Source organism: Pelecanus crispus, chromosome Z, assembly GCF_030463565.1.
Source record: "Pelecanus crispus isolate bPelCri1 chromosome Z, bPelCri1.pri, whole genome shotgun sequence".
NCBI lineage: Eukaryota > Metazoa > Chordata > Aves > Pelecaniformes > Pelecanidae > Pelecanus > Pelecanus crispus.
The window spans coordinates 41,394,506-41,412,292 of NC_134676.1; the positions used below are offsets into that span (position 1 = coordinate 41,394,506).

Consider the following 17,787-nt stretch of genomic DNA (forward strand, 5'->3'; position numbering starts at 1 on the left):
CTGCAGCCTACTGGTTAAGATTGCCAAAACAACATTAGGTAGTCACCTGCACGTCTGCAGAGGATTTGAGATGGCTGCGTACGTGCTTCCAGCGTGGATGTCAGCTGGACATAACAAGCACCTCTAGTGGGAGGTAAATTGCTATATGCTGGAAAATAAATAAATAAATAAATAAATCCGTGGAGCTACAGTAACACACACCAGATGAACACAAGCATTGACACTTGGCCCTGTTCTCCAATAAGATACAAAGTGCACACAGGCATTAACTGTCCTTGCCTCACCCCGGTAGACCAAGGCATAGAGCCATTCTGCCATCTCTCTTGTAAGTTAAGTTAAAAAAAATCAAATCCATCCTAATTGGTGATAGACTAGAGAGAGGCAACAAGACAGGACCATATCACAAACAGACTAGGTGCACCTGAGCAGCCCAATAAAGGCCACCTTGCAATCTGCTTAGTAGGCTTTGTAGAAAGAGCTTCCCCCTAGGAGTCTGAGCATAAGGCTGCCAAAAAATGGATTATCAAGACATTCTTCTACCCGCTTGTCAGAGAGGATTTTCCTGTGCAGCATGTATGTCTGACAGAAGTGCTCTACTGAGGAATAAACAGAAACCAGCTCAAAGAAAGACAGAAACCAGCTCAAAGTACAGTTTCCCTGACAATGCCAATAAGACTGTGAGACCGTCGACGCTTTGCTCTCTGGATCCTCCTCCCTGCTAGCTGATCTTCATCTGTGGTGAAAGTACTCAGGTCACCACAGCTCTCCAGGTGCAGCAATCCAGGATGACGTCTGAAAGGTAACAGATGGGTACTCGATGTAGCTTGCTGGGCAGGTGTCATCACCTTTAAAAAGAAAAAAAGTCTAAATCAGATTTGTTTTCAGGCTCTTGTTCCATTAAAATAGTTTCTTACCCAACTAGGAAGAAGCTAGTTGTAGTGCTGAGACTAAAACTGCTATTTGTCAAGAAGGCATGGAAAAAGCAATCCCAGCTGGGAAAAGGAGGGAGTGTTCCCCTTTTTTTTTTTTTTTTTTTTTTTTTCAAATGGCACAAAGATTAGCTCATCCCAAAGCATGGCATGTCAAGTATTGCTTAATAGGAATCTAAATGTTGCTTCCTGCAGAAGCCATGGGACTCTAATAAGCTTCAGGCCAGTGTGATAAATTAAATTCTCATAAGAAATTTTTTTCAGCTGTTCCTGTCAAATTTTTTGAGGCTTTTGTCACCTGTAGGATGCAATGGGAAATCTCACTTTATCTGCAGAGCCTAAATTAAAATCTTTGATGTGTTTTCCGTGAGAACTCAAATCAAAACCACTAGTTGTAGCAAATCACTTGTACCATACGTGAATCAACTCACCTATCCAAATGGTCTGTAAGCTACTAAAACGTTTGTTTGATGAAGTCTGTAATGTCCGAAACTTCTGAATATTTGTTCCATTAATGTAAGTACATATTTTCTACTTCCTGCTTTTTTTTTTCCTTTAGTACTGGGAGCCAATTACAAGAAGTTGCTTCTAGTGGGATTACCTAAAAATTTATTTGTCAGCCTCCATTCCTTCCAGTTTATAACAGTAAATGCTTTATAACATCTCTTCCCTCTCCCCTGCCATGCTCAGTATAAAACACTGTCATGTTATTTACAGTTCATGATTCTACCACAGAAGACCATCTCCTTCAGCTTTTAAATACACACATATTCAGTCTTCTGAAAACCTTCCTGGCTGTGTGGTTGATAGAACAAGAGACAACATAGCTGCACAGCCTCTCACATACTCTAAATAAAACTAAAGTACCAAAGGAAGCTAATTGGGTCCAAAAACTTTGACACACAAAGCAGAGTGGCAAATACAAACATACTCGCAAACCAAGGCCAGCTTAGTTTTCCACATCACCTGATAAATACAAGTAATAAAACTACCTGCTCAAGGAAGGTGGCACTGGTGATAGCTTCTGCCATATGTTTCTCATCTGATTGTAAAAGAGACTCGGTATTTTCCACCAATTCATGTACGTCAGGGCTCACGTTGCAGGACTGCTCTAGGATCCACGCCACAAGCTGTTCAGTGTCTGCGTAAGACTTGTAGTCTATCAAAGACTGGCGTCTTCCCCCCAAAGCTCTTGCTCTCAAACTCTTCCACAAGGTGACAGCATGGAGTTGTGGTTTTACTTCAGTCTGCGTTGCAACTTTATAGCTGCACACTGGCTCTGAAGACAAAGATCAAACAAAGCAAACAATCCCCTTGGCTCACAGTGCTCTTGAACAAGTATCCCCTGAGATTTCAATTCTCATTCAGTGATGGTGCAGTGCACCGTTTAACCACATAAAACTTAACAGTCTGGCACAGTCAGGGTGGCACACAAGGCTCACTCTGTATTGGATTTACACTAGAGAAAATGCCTGTAAAACAGAGTAGTACATAGCTATATGCATATCACACATCAAAGGGTCTGGAGGGACATTTCTGGGAAAGGTGTTTGCCATTTTGTGTACATCAGTTCCTTCCTCTTTTGTTCTGAATAGACCTGAAACGCACGTTGAGTGCTAATGTTAACATACAGTTATACAAAGCAGGTTAAGCAAAGCTTGAAGGCTTTTATGATCTCTCCTAAACTTTTTGTAACTTTTAGTTATTACCAGTCAAGAGGGCTAGTTACAAAAGAGAAAATACATGATGTAGCAGAGACATAAAACCACACAAAATAGTAAGTGTGATCCAGGCAGGCATGCTCCCAATATTCAAAATAAACGGTTGTTACTAACATGCCCCCTCCCCGCTTACATTTTGTGAGTGCTAACACGTATTGGCAGCTACTATGGGGATTCCAATATCCTCTAATAAAAACTGCAAGAGTCTTGACTAGTGGATTTTTACAACTGTCAACAGAATCAAGGACTCTGCAGACACACTAGCAGTCTTCCCCACAGCAACTGAATTAGATCACTGACACCAAAGTAGCTGCGACAGACTTCATCGGCTCTCCACTGTGGGCTTTTTGTGTTGAGTTTTGGGGTTTTTTGATGCTATGAGGAGCGAGAGAAGGGGTGCAAATTTATAGGCTAATACCAAATACCCAAGCTAATTTTGCTCTAAATTGCTCACATGGACAATTGCCCTTCCAAGCTTTTAGATGCCAGTGTACGAATACACTGAGAAATCCTACGTGCTCCCTCCTCCTTGTTTTCCACCACCCCTTCCTCCTCCCCAAACAAGCAATGCCTGCTACAGGCCCTGTTCCTAGATGTGAAAGCCTAAGGAACAGCTAAGGTGCTTAAGACTAAGGTGTTAGGTGGAGAAGATTTCGCAAAGCACAAACTGTTTGCTATAATGTAGGTACTCTGTTGGGAGACAATAGCTGAATTCTGCAAGTACTTGGTTCAAGGTACTAACCTTCTTAAAAACGTTCTTTTAAGGACTCGTTACATAAACACTGATAGAGAAAATCAAGTCACCTTGAAAAAACCGGCAGTGCAGCACAGAGTCACTTTTAGACCGTTTCCGCAAGGGATTGAAGGCTCTCCTGCGCACTCTTTCTGCAGGCACCGGGCTTGCATTTGAAGGTGAAAGGCTCACTCTGCTGGAAGACTCAGGAATTTCTTCACCTGAGTAATCAGGAATAGTAAAGGTGAAGAAAAAGTAGTCAGAATAAAGCAGATCTGTAGAAGCTGTTATTAGAGATTATTACTGATTTTTTTTTTGTGCCCCCCCCCCCCGCAAAGCTGTAATGATTGGACACAAAAGCCTAGAGATGCATGTATGTGTGCATTTGCCCACACTCACCAGTAACACTGTTCTAAAGCCTGCTTAAATATTTGCAGAAACCTGCTCAGCCTTATACAACTGGAGCAGCAAAAAAAAAAAAAAAAAAAACCAAACCCCAACCAGCTTTGCCTACTATAAATCTCACCTTAAACTACCTGATCAGAGAGAAGGGAGCTACAGCTTTCTTGGACAGAAAACAAAATCTCACAGAGCCTGAAATCCTCCTGCATATAAGCAGCTGTACCAAGATATGACAGCACATGGTCACAGAGGTCAGCAACTCTTTGCAGTTAGGTAGCTCATAAATCAGTCACCAGTCCCTACAGGGGAATTAAAAATCTTATTTCATGAGGTTCTTTATTAAAATAACCATTTTCCTGAATTCTTGTGACGTGTTTCATCCTTCCAGTTAACCAACATTCCTCCTTTTCCTTGGAGTGAAATTGTATGCTGTGATTCCCACAACTGCTTTTTAGTGAACAGGACAGAATGAAGCTATGTATTTATCACCAAGCCTGGTTCTGTACCTCCACCTGATGGCACCTGGCATATTACAGGAAAAAATATTCTTGCTCATGCAAGAGCAAAAAGCCAAATTAATGTGAAGAGTCTCTTACTCAGAACATGGCAAATGTCTGTGCTGCTACTCTAACAGAAATGTATTAATTACTGGAGCATTCAAGAAAATTAAGGCTTGGATGATCTATACTTGCTGAGCATAGCACCTCATCTCCTACGCAAATGCAACCTAGAATCTCCAAAGAAAAAGAAACAGTGACACAACCTATATAAAGCAGATACCAGCCTGTAAAGTCAGGAGGTAGGACCCCACAACAAAGTATGGCAGACCAAGAATCAGGGAGGATTAAAGAATCCATCATGAATATAAACTTTTTAACACCAGTGGAGCTGTGCTAGCAGTCAGTCCTTGAGGTACAGTGCTGCTGGTGCTCTAGAGGTTTTTTTTTTTTTTTAAATACTAAACAGATAAATGAACCAATTTCATGATCTTATGATAATTCTTCATAATATTAATGTTTCAGATGTCAGAGATAACTGGCTTAAGCTGATGTGTACTGGAAATGCATACACCTAGCATGTGCTGATATAGAGCAGCTGCTAAGCATCCCCAGCCATCAGTAGAAGGTTGCATGTCTTCCTACTACAGTCAGCAGGAAAAGTACCATTTTGTTTGAAAGGAGTGGTTTTGAAGTCAGTAAAACCATTTTACCTGGCATAGAGTCCAGGCTGCAGCAGGCAGCCAGGACTCCCCCGGTTCTGCTGGCAGAGAGTAGTGCATAGCTTTAACTTCCGTCAGGAGCTACACTTAGTTCATCAGTCCTGATGATGCCAAGGGAATCATGGCATCATACCCAAATGCGCTGGCACAACAGACTACCGGCATAACCCAAAAGCTCAGCTTTTATTTATAGACTGTTACTCTACATCAGCTGAGACAGCCCATGGAGTTACTCTGCCACAATTCCAACATATCCCCTCATTTTGTATCTCCCTCCTGCTGTGATTTTAATCCCAGTAGGTGGCTCAGCCCCACACAGCTGCTCGCTCACTCCTCACTCTCCCCCAGCAGGACGGGGAGGAGAATTGGAAGGGCAAAAGTGAGAGAATTTGTGGGTTGAGATAAAGACAGTTGGGGGGTAGGGGGTGGGGAGGGCAGACAGATGGGACACAACAAAACAAACCAAATTAAAACAAGTGATGCAAAAGCAATTGCTCACCTCCAGTTGACTGATGCACAGCCTGTCCCTGAGCACCAGCAACCCTCGAAGACTCACCCCAAGTCTTTATTGTTGAGCAAGACATTATGTGGGATGGAACATCCCTTCAGTCAGCTGGGGTCAGCTGTCCCAGCTGTGTCCCCTCCCAAATTCCTACACACCCCCAGCCTACTTGCTGAGGTGGGGCAGAGTAAAAGATGGAGCAAGCTTCAATGCTGCACAAGCACTGCTTGTCAAGAGCCAAAATATTGGTGTGTTATAAACACTGTTTTGGTCACAAATCCAAAACAGCACCATATGGGCTGCTATGAAGAAAATTAACTCCATCCCAGCCAGACCCAGTATACCTCCCCAAATATAAATAAAAGAAGAGGTACTGCTCAGCATATTTCTTTTTCTTAAATTCACTGCCCTAGGAAGCACTGGCATCTAGAAGTAGCAGTGTTAGTTTTCTTCACTAAGATGCTTGCTTTCTTCTTTATCTGAATTTAACAGCCAGGCTGAGATTTAAATGTCTTTTTATAGGCCTTTTTATTAACAACAAAAAAAAAAGAGGAAAAAAAAGGCAGACAAACCAGTTAAAAAGATGGGGAGGAGGGTACAACTTATCACATGTGCTCAGGTCTGCTTGCTTGCAAAGAAAGTTTTTAAATACAAACAATGCCTCATCATGGCTTTTTTTTTAACCTCTCCTGACTCTCCTTCACAACAGTTGCATTTTCTATAGTATTCTTTTTCTGTTTTCCATTCTCATAACTTTAAGCAGTCACCATGCAGCCCTATGTTTGATATTGTATTTTCATTGTGCTCAAATTGCCCAGAGAAAGCAACAGCAGTTTTGCCACAACTCTTCTGAATTTCTTTCTGGTTATCACAACTGATGAGATATCAGAAGCATCCAAATGCTTGTTTTCAGAGGTTTTGGGCAGACTGCCAGAGTTTAAGGGAACTTTGAAAGACTTATTATTTGGTTAACGTATGGGTTTATATAAATAATTTTTTTTCCTGCCACCACTCAGTAGGGACAATTTCAACTGATAAATTTCACATGAAAGTTCTCCTATAGCTGGAGAATTAAGTTGGCAGAAGAGAAGCCACAGTCAAATAAAAGATTTGGGCTTTTCCCTCACCCCCAAGTGTCTTTACTCTCTATGGTCTTGTGGTGTGAACATTGTACAGATAGGCCCATAGCCATCTGTTGCACAAAAGACAATCTGCCCCATAATGGCAAGTTCAAGTTCAGATGAAAAGTAGAAGAGATTTTCACCAGGGCTGTACTTGAAAAGCTGCCTGTGACTTCTCTGGGAGCCAATAATGTTTAACCGCAAGTGTACACCGCAACAAAGATTAGGCTGAAAACAACTTGGAACCATTTCCATCGTTTTCTAAAACAATGCTGAGCAAAGCTTGATGTGGTCTTTACATGTAGTCTAGCTATGTCATTTACCAGTATGCAGAAACTATCTAGTAATTCTTCCACTGCAGGTGGTATAATAGAGTAATTCCCACATTTCGTTCAACACAGTGCAGCATTATTTTATCCTTTTCCTATTTTCATCAGCAACAAAATGTCAGCGGCACCATCACGTACACAAAACAAATGAAAGCACTGGAGCTGGACATCATTTCTTACAAGGTATGGACATGGAGTCAACAACTAACTTGTAGATTACTAAGAAGGAAATGGTTCGTTCTTTTTGTATCTTAAGAGCAAACAACTTTTTGTATACTTTAAACATCAATCCCTGTTCCTACTGCCCCAAACAATCATGATTCTTTATCTGGCTTGCAATAGGGTGGCTGTCTTTCAAAGACATAATAATGCTGCTGCTACATTATCTCATCTGGGTTGGGTAGAACTGTTCTAGAACAAATTTTAAAATGTACTTTTTACCTTGAGATGCCTCACTGTCATTCACTTCCCCCGAATCAACAACTTCCACGACACTTATTTGTAATGCACCTTCCTGGAATAAAATAGACAAGTTGAAAAATCACAAGCCACCATCTTTTTTCTGGTACTTTCTAAGAACTGCAACGTCCACCTTAGTAAGTGAACACTTTTGCTTAACTGCAGAGCGACTATGTGATATGTGTTTAATTCCACTGCAAAACCAAGACTAGTGAATGTCCAAAATTAATGTTCATCATCCAGGTCAGCCAATTTTATCCTGCTGAGTATCTTCTGGGAAAAAGCACCTGTCTTCTGAAAACACCAGTGAAAAGAGATCAGTGAGCATGGCAAAACTCTGACCTAGTCCCACATGGGAAGAGTGCGGATGCGGAAGGGAAGTAAAGCAAGGAGGCACCACAGGGGTCCTCTAGAATAACCAGCAACAGGTGGTCTCCACAGCGTATTTTGCTCCTTCTCCCATGCTCGGACACTATTTTCCAACTGGGGAAAGCTTTTCAACTGTAAAGGTAAGTGACTAACTAAAATCTTCTGTGAAATTTACAGCAAGCCACATTTGTAACCAAACATACCTGACTCATGTTTACCATGCCTCAGTGCAATCTTACCTTTATACCAGAAAACCAAATTACGCTTTAAACTCCTGTGGGCCATACCTGCTCAGAGCTGTTCTGGCTCCACACAGCTTCGTAAGGAGGAGGTGCATCCGGAGGGCAGAACACATCAACAGCTTTGATTCGTGGTCTGTAATTATGGGGCAATGGAATCACATTAGAGCCAAGCATCTTGCAACAAACACCACCAAGCTGTACTCTGTCAGTACAGCTTTCCAGCTGCAGAAGAACCATCATCAGCTACCAAACTCCACTGGCTTTCCTGTGCCAGCTCAGATTTTGGGATCTCAGTCACAGCTAATGAATTCACCAAGAGCTGCAAGATGTTTTCCCATAAGGCAGCAGGAAATTGCTCTTTAGGAGGTGCCTCTCCAAAGTGTTCACCAGAGCTACAAACATCTTTGGGCAGTATTGCACCTGGGAACCCATTTCAGTTCTACTTCACAGAGATTCAGTTTTGTTTCGAGAGATTCAAATACAGGTTGGTAATTCAAAATGCAATAGCCTAGCTCTGATTTTTGTGAATTACTAAATTCTTAGTTACAACTGAAATCCAAGATACTACCAGTCTCATGTTTTATGTTCAGATACAGCTGCACAGAAAAAGGCAAACTCAAACTAAAGGCTATTTTTGTGATGATGCTTGGCTGAGAATATTATAGTTGATCAATTCATGAAGGCTTGTATGAGGCAAATATACCTCAGGGTTAACCTTACTTCTCAGTTTTCAAAGAGCTCTCAGAAACCTGAAATACAGCAGAAATCCCAAAGACCTTTTGTGGTATCATCTTCCTCTTAGGAGGTAGCTCTGAGAGGGAAGAAAATCAGAGCAGTGCCTGCAGAAACTCTTTTTGACAAATGCCGATTTTGATAACGTAAGTTTACATTACCCCATTAACACTGGAACAAAGTGTGGTGGTCAACAGCAGAGCTGCTGAGGGGACCTTCCACACACAATCTTGAAAGAAGTCTGTGACCCAAAGTGTCTCAGTTTTTCTCTGCTTTGTATTACATTTTAAAGTCCTGATTTGGTACTGAGCAGAAACCTCAAGCAACACACAGAAGCCCAGGCGTTTTGCTCTCTGGACCCATGCCAGGCTTACAGCTGTTGCTAGAGGATGTGGTCTCTCTACAAAGAAGTGTTACACGAGAGCAAGTCCTTCCTCCCCCAGTTTAGGGCTTCTCTGGACACGGGCTGGAGGGAGGAAAGATGACTGAAAATGATTTTCTCGCAAGCTGAGAGGAAAGGGCAGAGTGAATGGAAATGTCTATGGAATCATAGAAATGTCTATGGAAGGCTGCTTACAGAAGAAAAGAATAAAACTTTGAAAAAGAGAACTGGGGAGCACTTTTGTGAAAGGCTCCTGTCAAGGTAATGGAGGTAATGCATGGAGAAATTTCAGGAAAAGAAAGAAAATATTTTGGTAACTGGTCATTGCTTCTTTTAATCTTAAAAATGGGGGAAATATAACACGTTAAAATATTTTTTCATTTCAGCCTATTTCATCTGCCCCTAAAAACTTCAGAATAATTTTGGAGTACAATGGAGATTCATGCTCCACTGACATTACTTATCACATTTTTCCAATACGTTCGTGCTGAGCTTACACTCAATGTAGGCCACAAAACTATATACTACTTGAACCTTAGTTTTGTTCGTAAACATGCCTGATCTGGCCTACCCAGCTCCATCACACCTTGAAAATTAACTTTGCATCCAAGAATTATATCATGCTAAAACTTACTACAGAACATGCAACTAGAAAAATATTCCTTTAAGTCACTTAATATAGAAGTGATTTCCAGGATGTGTACATTTCTCACCCTGTTCTTTATTTCTTAATTTCTACTTTCTCTTTTTATGTAAGCAAGGCGAATTCTTGTGTTAGTCCAAAAGCCAGCAGCTTTTTGAAGTGATGATACAGGAAGGTAGAGAACAGAAGTCAAAGCTTTTTCAGGGAAGCCCACTGCCACGAGAGTGCTCCAAACCATGAGGAGGCTCCATACTGCTGCTGGTCAACAGGACACTGAAGGGGGAAGGCACATCCTCAGCCACCTATCACCCACCTTCTACACTCATACCTCAGCTGAACAACAGCATTAGGGCTTTGGCTTCCCAGAAACTTCAGTGTTTCAACAGCAGGAACACGTTCAGTGGTTAAGAAACAACTGTCAGCAGCATATGGGTCCAATTTCAGACACATACTGAATTTGAGAATACAAGACTTGGAAAAGCAGATTTGCATTTTGGCAAATGCCTCTGGTCCCCAAATGGTACTTTAAACTGGACTGGGGTAGGTTTCTAGACCGCAGGCAATTGGTTTGCTGCCCCCCACGGATAGCCTCTTCCCTTAAATTCACACGCCTTATAACACTCTGTATTTTATTCTTCTTGTGGGAACTCAGCTGTAACTATTAATGTTGTTGTGCCAATCCTGAAAAACAACTTAACTGCTATTTCCTTATTTATGAAATAACAAGATTAGAGGTAGGAGTTGACCAGACATTTGTAATGCTAGTTTGTTTTGTCTACCACTAAATAAGACAAATGTAAATGTTTTCCCATGAACAAACCAATTAATTGGCTTTGCTAGTAGTGCCTCTGGCTCTGGAATTTAAAGGGAGGAGGAGAAGGACTACCTGTTCCAAACATGTCCTTGGCACATGTTTTGATCACCACAGCGTTTCCTTTCTCAAAGGGATGTATCTGTTTTGGAGTCGCCCCAGGTGCAACTTGCAGATGGTGGTTCGCCACTCTGGATGCAGTTCTTGTCACCACCCCCCCCCCCCCCCAGCTTTCGCACAAAGGTTTCGGATACAGGCTCCGTGGGAGCGAGGCACAGAAAGCCAGGCCACGGACGCAGCGTGGCGTGCAGGGTACAGAGCAGGCAGGGAGGGGAGGGAGAGGTGTAAGGAAGCTGACTGAGAAAAGGCCAGGTGCCGTCTCAGCGGCTCTGCTGGACACCCTGGATCCAGCCTGGGGTGAGTCATATTTCCTCATCTGCCAAGAACAGAAATTGAGCCTGGCTGTTGCTTTAACTTCTGCACTGCTGCACAACTACTCTGAGCACCTTGAAACAAGTCGCCTGACTTCAGAAAGACGTCACCATCACTTAAATATTATTATCAAGAAGTTTTAACGCAGTCACAGGCAAGGTAGCTACCCAATATTAGACGGCAGAAGCCTCAAATATTGTTCAGTGGCCCCTACTACGCTGAAAATAGACAAAGAGAAATACTGCTGCTGGGAAGGAGATAACCATCTAGAATGACATGCCAGACAAAGAACGACAGCCCCATTTTAAAGCAGGGGAACTGTGACAGGCATATTTCATCAAATACCTAATCTTCCAAAGAGATTATTATACACACCATTCTGTTGTCATAACTAGCTTGAACCAAGACTCACATAGGAAGTTTTCAGTAATGTTCAGAATTCAGCCCCAGTCTTCGGTGGTTTAGATGACTTTTTCATTCTAAAATCTATTCCTGTGCCATGTTACCATTTTCTAGGTAATCCCAGCATCTGTAAAGTCATGCATGCTATTCCTGATGAGAGAGTGAAATAAAATAAACAGTCCTGCACACTGCAGAAAGGAGGAGTTTTAAACAAAAGTGGAGTGATACAGTCTGCTTGAGCATCATGATATTTTTATTTTAGGATGAGAGGAAATGGGCTTAAGCTGCGCCAGGGGAGGTTTAGGTTGGAAATTAGGAAAAATTTCTTCATGGAAAGGGTGGTCAAGCATTGGAACAGGCTGCCCAGAGAGGTGGTGGAGTCCCCATCCCTGGAAGTGTTCAAAAAACGGGTAGGTGTGGCACTTCGGGACATGGTTTGGTCTAGTCTACCCTTGATTGGCTTAGAGTAGACTTGGTAGTGTTAGGTTAATGGTTGGACTGGATGATCTTGAAGGTCTTTTCCAACCTAAATGATTCTATGATTCTATGATTTTAGGTATAAACGTTGTGTGTTCACAGCAGAACAATGCAGCCCCACCTGAGTCATAAACTGATAAACAAAGCTAACCTGCAAGTTGCTGTAAAGAGTGTATAACCACCTGCAGAATGAAGGATAACTAAACCCACAAGTCACCACTGAATTGCAAGAAATACAGACACTGGCAAGTCCCAGGACAGCAAAATAAGTCGATGCTTAATGGACAAGATACATAATTTTTAGCCCTATTCTTCTTCAAAACAACACAACCCCCCCACCCCCAAAAGGTACATTCTAATGTTTCATAAGACTAACTGTACCAAAGAAGGCAGCCTTCTGCAATGTAAAGATTTTCTGCATGTTTTCTCTTACAAGAAAATTCATACAGCTATTATTTTATCCTCCTCTGAATCCTTCTTCCCTCACCTTTGTAGTAATGAATTAAAAAAAACAAAAGGGGGGGGGGGGGGCAGAGGAAGAGATTACAGTGACTTGTGACCATCCTGCTTTTCTTTCCGATACATGAACTGATCCTCCCACATTCACTCTCACTCCTCCTCCATCCCGCAGCTGCCACTGCAGAGAAGCCAGCAACAACACCAGCTGTGAACCCTGCCTGACCACTCGCACCCGACCACCAAGTACTGAGATAAGGGTAGTGATTACCCGGCCTGCCACTACCATCAAAATTTCGGTCGGCCCTAGCTGCCAAAGGGGAATCACTCTGGCAGGGAGGTCTGCAGGGGACCAGGCTGTCATTCGGGGGTCTCTCACATAAGCCTTGCCAAGGGGTTGCACCTGGCTTTCCGTCACTGCCCTGACCTGCTTCTGACAGCACCATAAAAGTTTTCAGCCAGGTCAAATTGCGGTATTTCTTTTACCCAGAAACAGTTCCTACAGAATCTAAAGTGAAACCACAAAATTATACCCCTCATCCACACTGTATTTATGCTGCCTCCTAACTGAACAGGTTTTGTCTTCCTCCCCCCACCCCCCCACCAAGTCACCAACCTTTTTCAGCTAATATCAGAGAAAATGGTCTTTAAAAAATCCCACGGATTATGCAGTATTTCCAAAGACAGCAAAAGAAAGGAAGAGAGTGTAGAGGTTTACCTGCGACTCACTCGTGGAGTATAATAAAAAGTTCCAAAATAGGAGGGAGGTGGCACAGGTGGGACAAAATCATTAGGATCCAAAATGTGACCTTGGTCTTCAACCTGAAATTCATCCTAGTCAAATGAAATTTCTGTTAAAAACCTTCTGACACATAAAAAATTGCTTAACTATGTAATCTAGTAATATTGCTAGTACTGCTGTTTATAGCAGGCAACGCCTTGCACTCACTTACCATGCACAATCTTCTTGTTGCAAAAATATGTAAGTAACACAGGGCAGCCGCTCCCAAGCAAACTGTGGTGGTGAGAGCATTCAGGGCACAAAGAGCAAAGAGAACTTTCTGAAGAACATGAAGATTATGGAAATTAAAAGATTAACTCAAAGTATTTGTAAATGTCAAAATAATAATAATAATAACAACAACAACAACAACAATAATAAAAAAAACTTAACCAAAACCAAACACAGAAAACACAAGGATGACCATGACAATTACTTCTTAGAAACATATATGATGCAGTCTTCAGGACAGGTAATCTCCAAGATTGGAGTAATTTGCAAAAGCTTGTTTTGCCCTATTGTGTGTCCTGAGAGGGAGATCCAGAAGGGTTTAATACTGCTCAGATGTGATTTATAGTCCACCTATTCCTCCAAGAATTATAAACTTCCTCTTAACTTTTCTGTGGGAAATCCAGATGTGAAATAATCACCATTAAAGAAATGTTAAAGCACTTTTATATTTAAAAATGATGCTATTTGGAAGTTGTATTTTAGCAGTTTGTAAGCCAAGAAAGTCTGAGAAGATCAAAAGACCAGTGAATGCATCAAATCATTACCTAAAATTTACACTGTATTTACCCATGCAATGTTGTCTGAATTCAGCTGTAGTTTTGGTTGCATAAAACACAGAAAGGACAAGAACTGCATATTGGGCCAGCAATGCACAGGTCAAAACGCAGAGGTGAGGGGAAAAAAAAAAAAAAAAAACCAAACCAAACCTGTTACAGAACCATAAAGAGCTGCTGACCAGTGTGGAAGACCGTAAAAATAACAAAATTTTTCACAGTAAACACAGCAGTCACCCCAGCACTGCACTGTCACACCAGTCTGGATATTATCAAAGCAGTCATGTTAAGCAATGTGCACAGAGTACCTTGAGAAGAAGGTGAGCACCACTACACGACTTCATGTGATGTAGATTCAGCACAGTCTCTTCTTCTGTACATTTACTGAGATGAAATTCTTCACAGCAGAAACAAATCTCATTTTCACCCATATCCACCTTTAAAAACATAAAAATCCATTTTTTTAATTTATTAGCTGTTTTGTGCAATATTTTTACCTGCATAATATAAAGTCTATGTGTTAAACTACACCTCTGACTGCAAAGCAGACTGGAAATACAGGCTTGTAAAATGAAATTTGTAGAGTTTGGTATGCCAATGCTTCATGCATTATAAAGCTATATTATGCATACTTCTTATTTGAAAGGAAGCATTACTGATAAGCTCTAGACATTTAAATACAACTTAGTTGTAATCAAAGCTGCACTGATTACTAAGCAATTTTAGTATCCACACTCCTTCAAATCCATAGCAGCCTGGAAATTCTTTCTTTGACTGATGTGTAAGCCACTGTATATGGAGCATACACGTTTTCTTTGATTCACGAGTATATTTTGCATCTCTACGGATGCAATGAAACCCACAGCTGTAATTTCAACCCAGTCAAATCAGTAATAGTTAAATCTGTACACCACTATTGTTTGTAATTTTCAAATCAATGTTGTCATCTTAGCTTTCAAGTAGAAATTCAGTGTTTCTGTATCTAGAGATAATTGGGTTTTTAGCTGTCAAACTCTCTGGAGTCATAGTGTCAAAGGTCTTCCACCTACATAAACCACTCTACAGAATGAATAATTTATGACTTTAGGAATGCCTTTCGGCTGTACCCTATGCTTCCAAGCACAGAGGGCTCCAAAACTCCTGAAATTTTTAACCATCTCATCTGGAATAACATTAACAGTTCTCAGTGCTGCTTCAGTACATAGATACTGGGTGATTCTAGTTTCCAAGTGCTTGTCATCTTGGATCCTCATTGCAATACACGTACTGGCATGTTAAGGAACCAACAATAGCTTTCTGGACGGAATAAATGAATGAAAATAAATATTCAAAGATCTTTCCATAACCTTTAAATTCCTTCATACCTTTACACACAATCATCTTTATCACCAAGTGACCCTGTATCCTTCAATTTCAATTATTCCATGGTTTCTGGTTCATAAATAGGCATTCTTCTACTTCTTACGACACCCATTTGAGAAAAATCTTTTCCATTCTGTCCTTTCTTGTGCAGATTGCTTCTTCCTCAAGTAGAAGTGTTGTGAAAAGCTAGTCTGATTTTGACCTACCTCAGTTTTTTCCTCACAGTTCTTGCTGTAAAGTATCAACACAAATTGTCCTCACCAGGAAAAATAATCCCACCCACAGATTATAGTGACTGAGCTTTTTGTAAGTAGCTCACCAGTACCCACTTAGGCTTTTTTCAAGAGTTTATCTTTGTCACACTACTATAAGAATCCTTTATGCTAGTTCTTAAATGACTATGATATTAAAATCAGCATATAATGCTGGCAAGAGGGATTTTCTAAAGATATATTTGGTACTCCCTCCTACGTGGCCCCATAAAACTGTCTGGAAAGCCTTGTACTGAATCAGCTGTGCCTTCAGATCCTGAAGACAGAGGCCAGCTCTCCAATGAAGTCAAAGAAAACCATTTCTGCGCTAAGTATGCTCTTCTAATGAAGAGCAAAACCTTTCAAAACATATCCTTTTGGGGTCTTCACCTTTAGGAGCTGAACATCTTATGAAGACCCCAACTCAAAAAAACCCAAGTGTGGAGAAACACAGACAATAAAAATACTGTTGTGGATTTCTGTGAGTGTCTTCAGAATTTGAACTGAATCAAGGCCTGAAACAGAGAGGGGTTTTTTTTCCCCCATTATGCTGTAGCTGCATTACTTGCATCTCTACATTAGCATGTTTTGTGATCCCAGCATGGCAAGCTTATGTGGCACGCTGTGAAGAAATACATGTAAATCAGTATGTCTGCTCACCAAATCGCATCTGGGTACACTGGACACGAACTGAATGCCTTGACATGCTAATATAAATCCAGCCAGGTTCAGCAGAACACAGATGATAGACAGCAGAACAAATAGGTTAGCCTGGAACAGCAAAACAAAGTTAACAGCAGTGGGAACAGGATCACGAACCTGACTCAAGGAACCTATGGCAGTGCAAACCCCACTCCCAAACTGAAGCTGGGAACGACACTCCCCTTCTTTTCAAAACTACCCACGACTTCAGTGTCCCAGGGTGTCTTATCTTAACCCAGCAGATGGTTACTCCCAAACACTTTTGTCTTCTCTTCCTCCTTATTCTGCACTAGTTGTGCAGTAATAAAATACATGCAACAACTGAAAAGTACAGGCAGCTAAAGGTTTTTCTGGAGTTCAAAGCATGATTTGCAAGCCAGCCGAATTCCACTGTATGTCATATCCTTCCACTGAGTTTACCTCTCAACACATCTACACCAGTAAAAAACCTGAAAAGGAAACACCTTAAGAGGACATTCATTCTGCACAGAATTTCCAAAACTATTTTGCAGCACAAAAAAATTAAGAATATTTGTCCCAGTACAGTGAGGACAGAGACACTTTAGGGACTTGGTGTTATATGATTTTATTTCCTCCTGACTACTAAAACCAGAATATCTCCATTCATAAATCGGACAATACCTTCAGTTTTATAAACCATCTAAAAAAACAGCCACTGGCAGGAGCAAAAGAGTACTTGAAAAAGGACAAGGAGAAGCAGTGGATAAAATGAAGTCCTACTTTCACGTACACCCTTACAATCTGCAATCTGTGCTTACATGAGACTTGGGATATGGATTTTAAACACATGTAAGAACTTTTCCTGTCCCAATTCATACATGCAAAATTTTTCTGCACTTCAGGAGTGAGTACTATGGGTAAGACTACTACTTTAGAGACAAACAAAAATAACAGATTCCTCTCCTGACATGTTTAAATTTTAAGTACTCAGTCCTACAAAGCAAGTATCAGGTCTTTAATGTCCAAAAGAATCCTTGCTACTAACAATTTGCTCACTCAGATTCCTTTGTATCAAAATAACTTAAATTAAAAATGCAGGAGATTACAAAAAGCGGAGGAAGAGAAGGAAATCATGAGGGGGACAGGCTCAGTTCTGTTCCACATAGCTTTACAGCAGATCAGCAACAAGCACTTCCTAAACATGCACAAAGACAGCAATTGCTTTCAAAAGTAATTTAGCTGATGCACCATGGTTAGCTACCTAGGAAGCTGGACCAAAAATAAATCAAAGCTGTTGCACAAATTATGATCCCATTTACTGAGGTTCAGGGAAAAATAATCATCCCTGAAGGGACAAGAGCCAAAAAGCATTACTGTGCAAGCTCATTCTTTAAATTACAACATCTCATTACTAGTAGGTTTTACAGAAGCCTGACCATAACATTATCACATAAGGTAGGTTTTAACCTCAGAAAACCAACAATTAAAGTAGCTATTAGTACTTCACTGAAGAGGATTGGGACTATTTTGTGTTCGACATACTGAGAATAATCAATATTAAGAGGAACAGTATTTTCTCCTGGC

General features: G+C 41.1%; 1 protein-coding gene across 1 annotated transcript in view; it reads right to left on the reverse strand.

Moving 5' to 3' along the window:
* Window positions 1-641: 641 nt before the first annotated feature.
* Window positions 642-17,787, reverse strand: part of ENTREP1 (endosomal transmembrane epsin interactor 1) — a 28,788-nt gene continuing 11,642 nt past the window's right edge. Inside the window, exons 3-12 of the mRNA XM_075727043.1 lie at window positions 16,201-16,311; window positions 14,236-14,364; window positions 13,315-13,422; window positions 13,080-13,195; window position 12,690; window positions 8,072-8,200; window positions 7,398-7,470; window positions 3,455-3,604; window positions 1,922-2,208; window positions 642-845 (exon numbers count right to left, since the gene is read on the reverse strand). Of these exons, the coding sequence (XP_075583158.1) occupies window positions 642-845; window positions 1,922-2,208; window positions 3,455-3,604; window positions 7,398-7,470; window positions 8,072-8,200; window position 12,690; window positions 13,080-13,195; window positions 13,315-13,422; window positions 14,236-14,364; window positions 16,201-16,311 (1,308 nt within the window). The remainder of the gene's footprint in view (window positions 846-1,921; window positions 2,209-3,454; window positions 3,605-7,397; window positions 7,471-8,071; window positions 8,201-12,689; window positions 12,691-13,079; window positions 13,196-13,314; window positions 13,423-14,235; window positions 14,365-16,200; window positions 16,312-17,787) is intronic.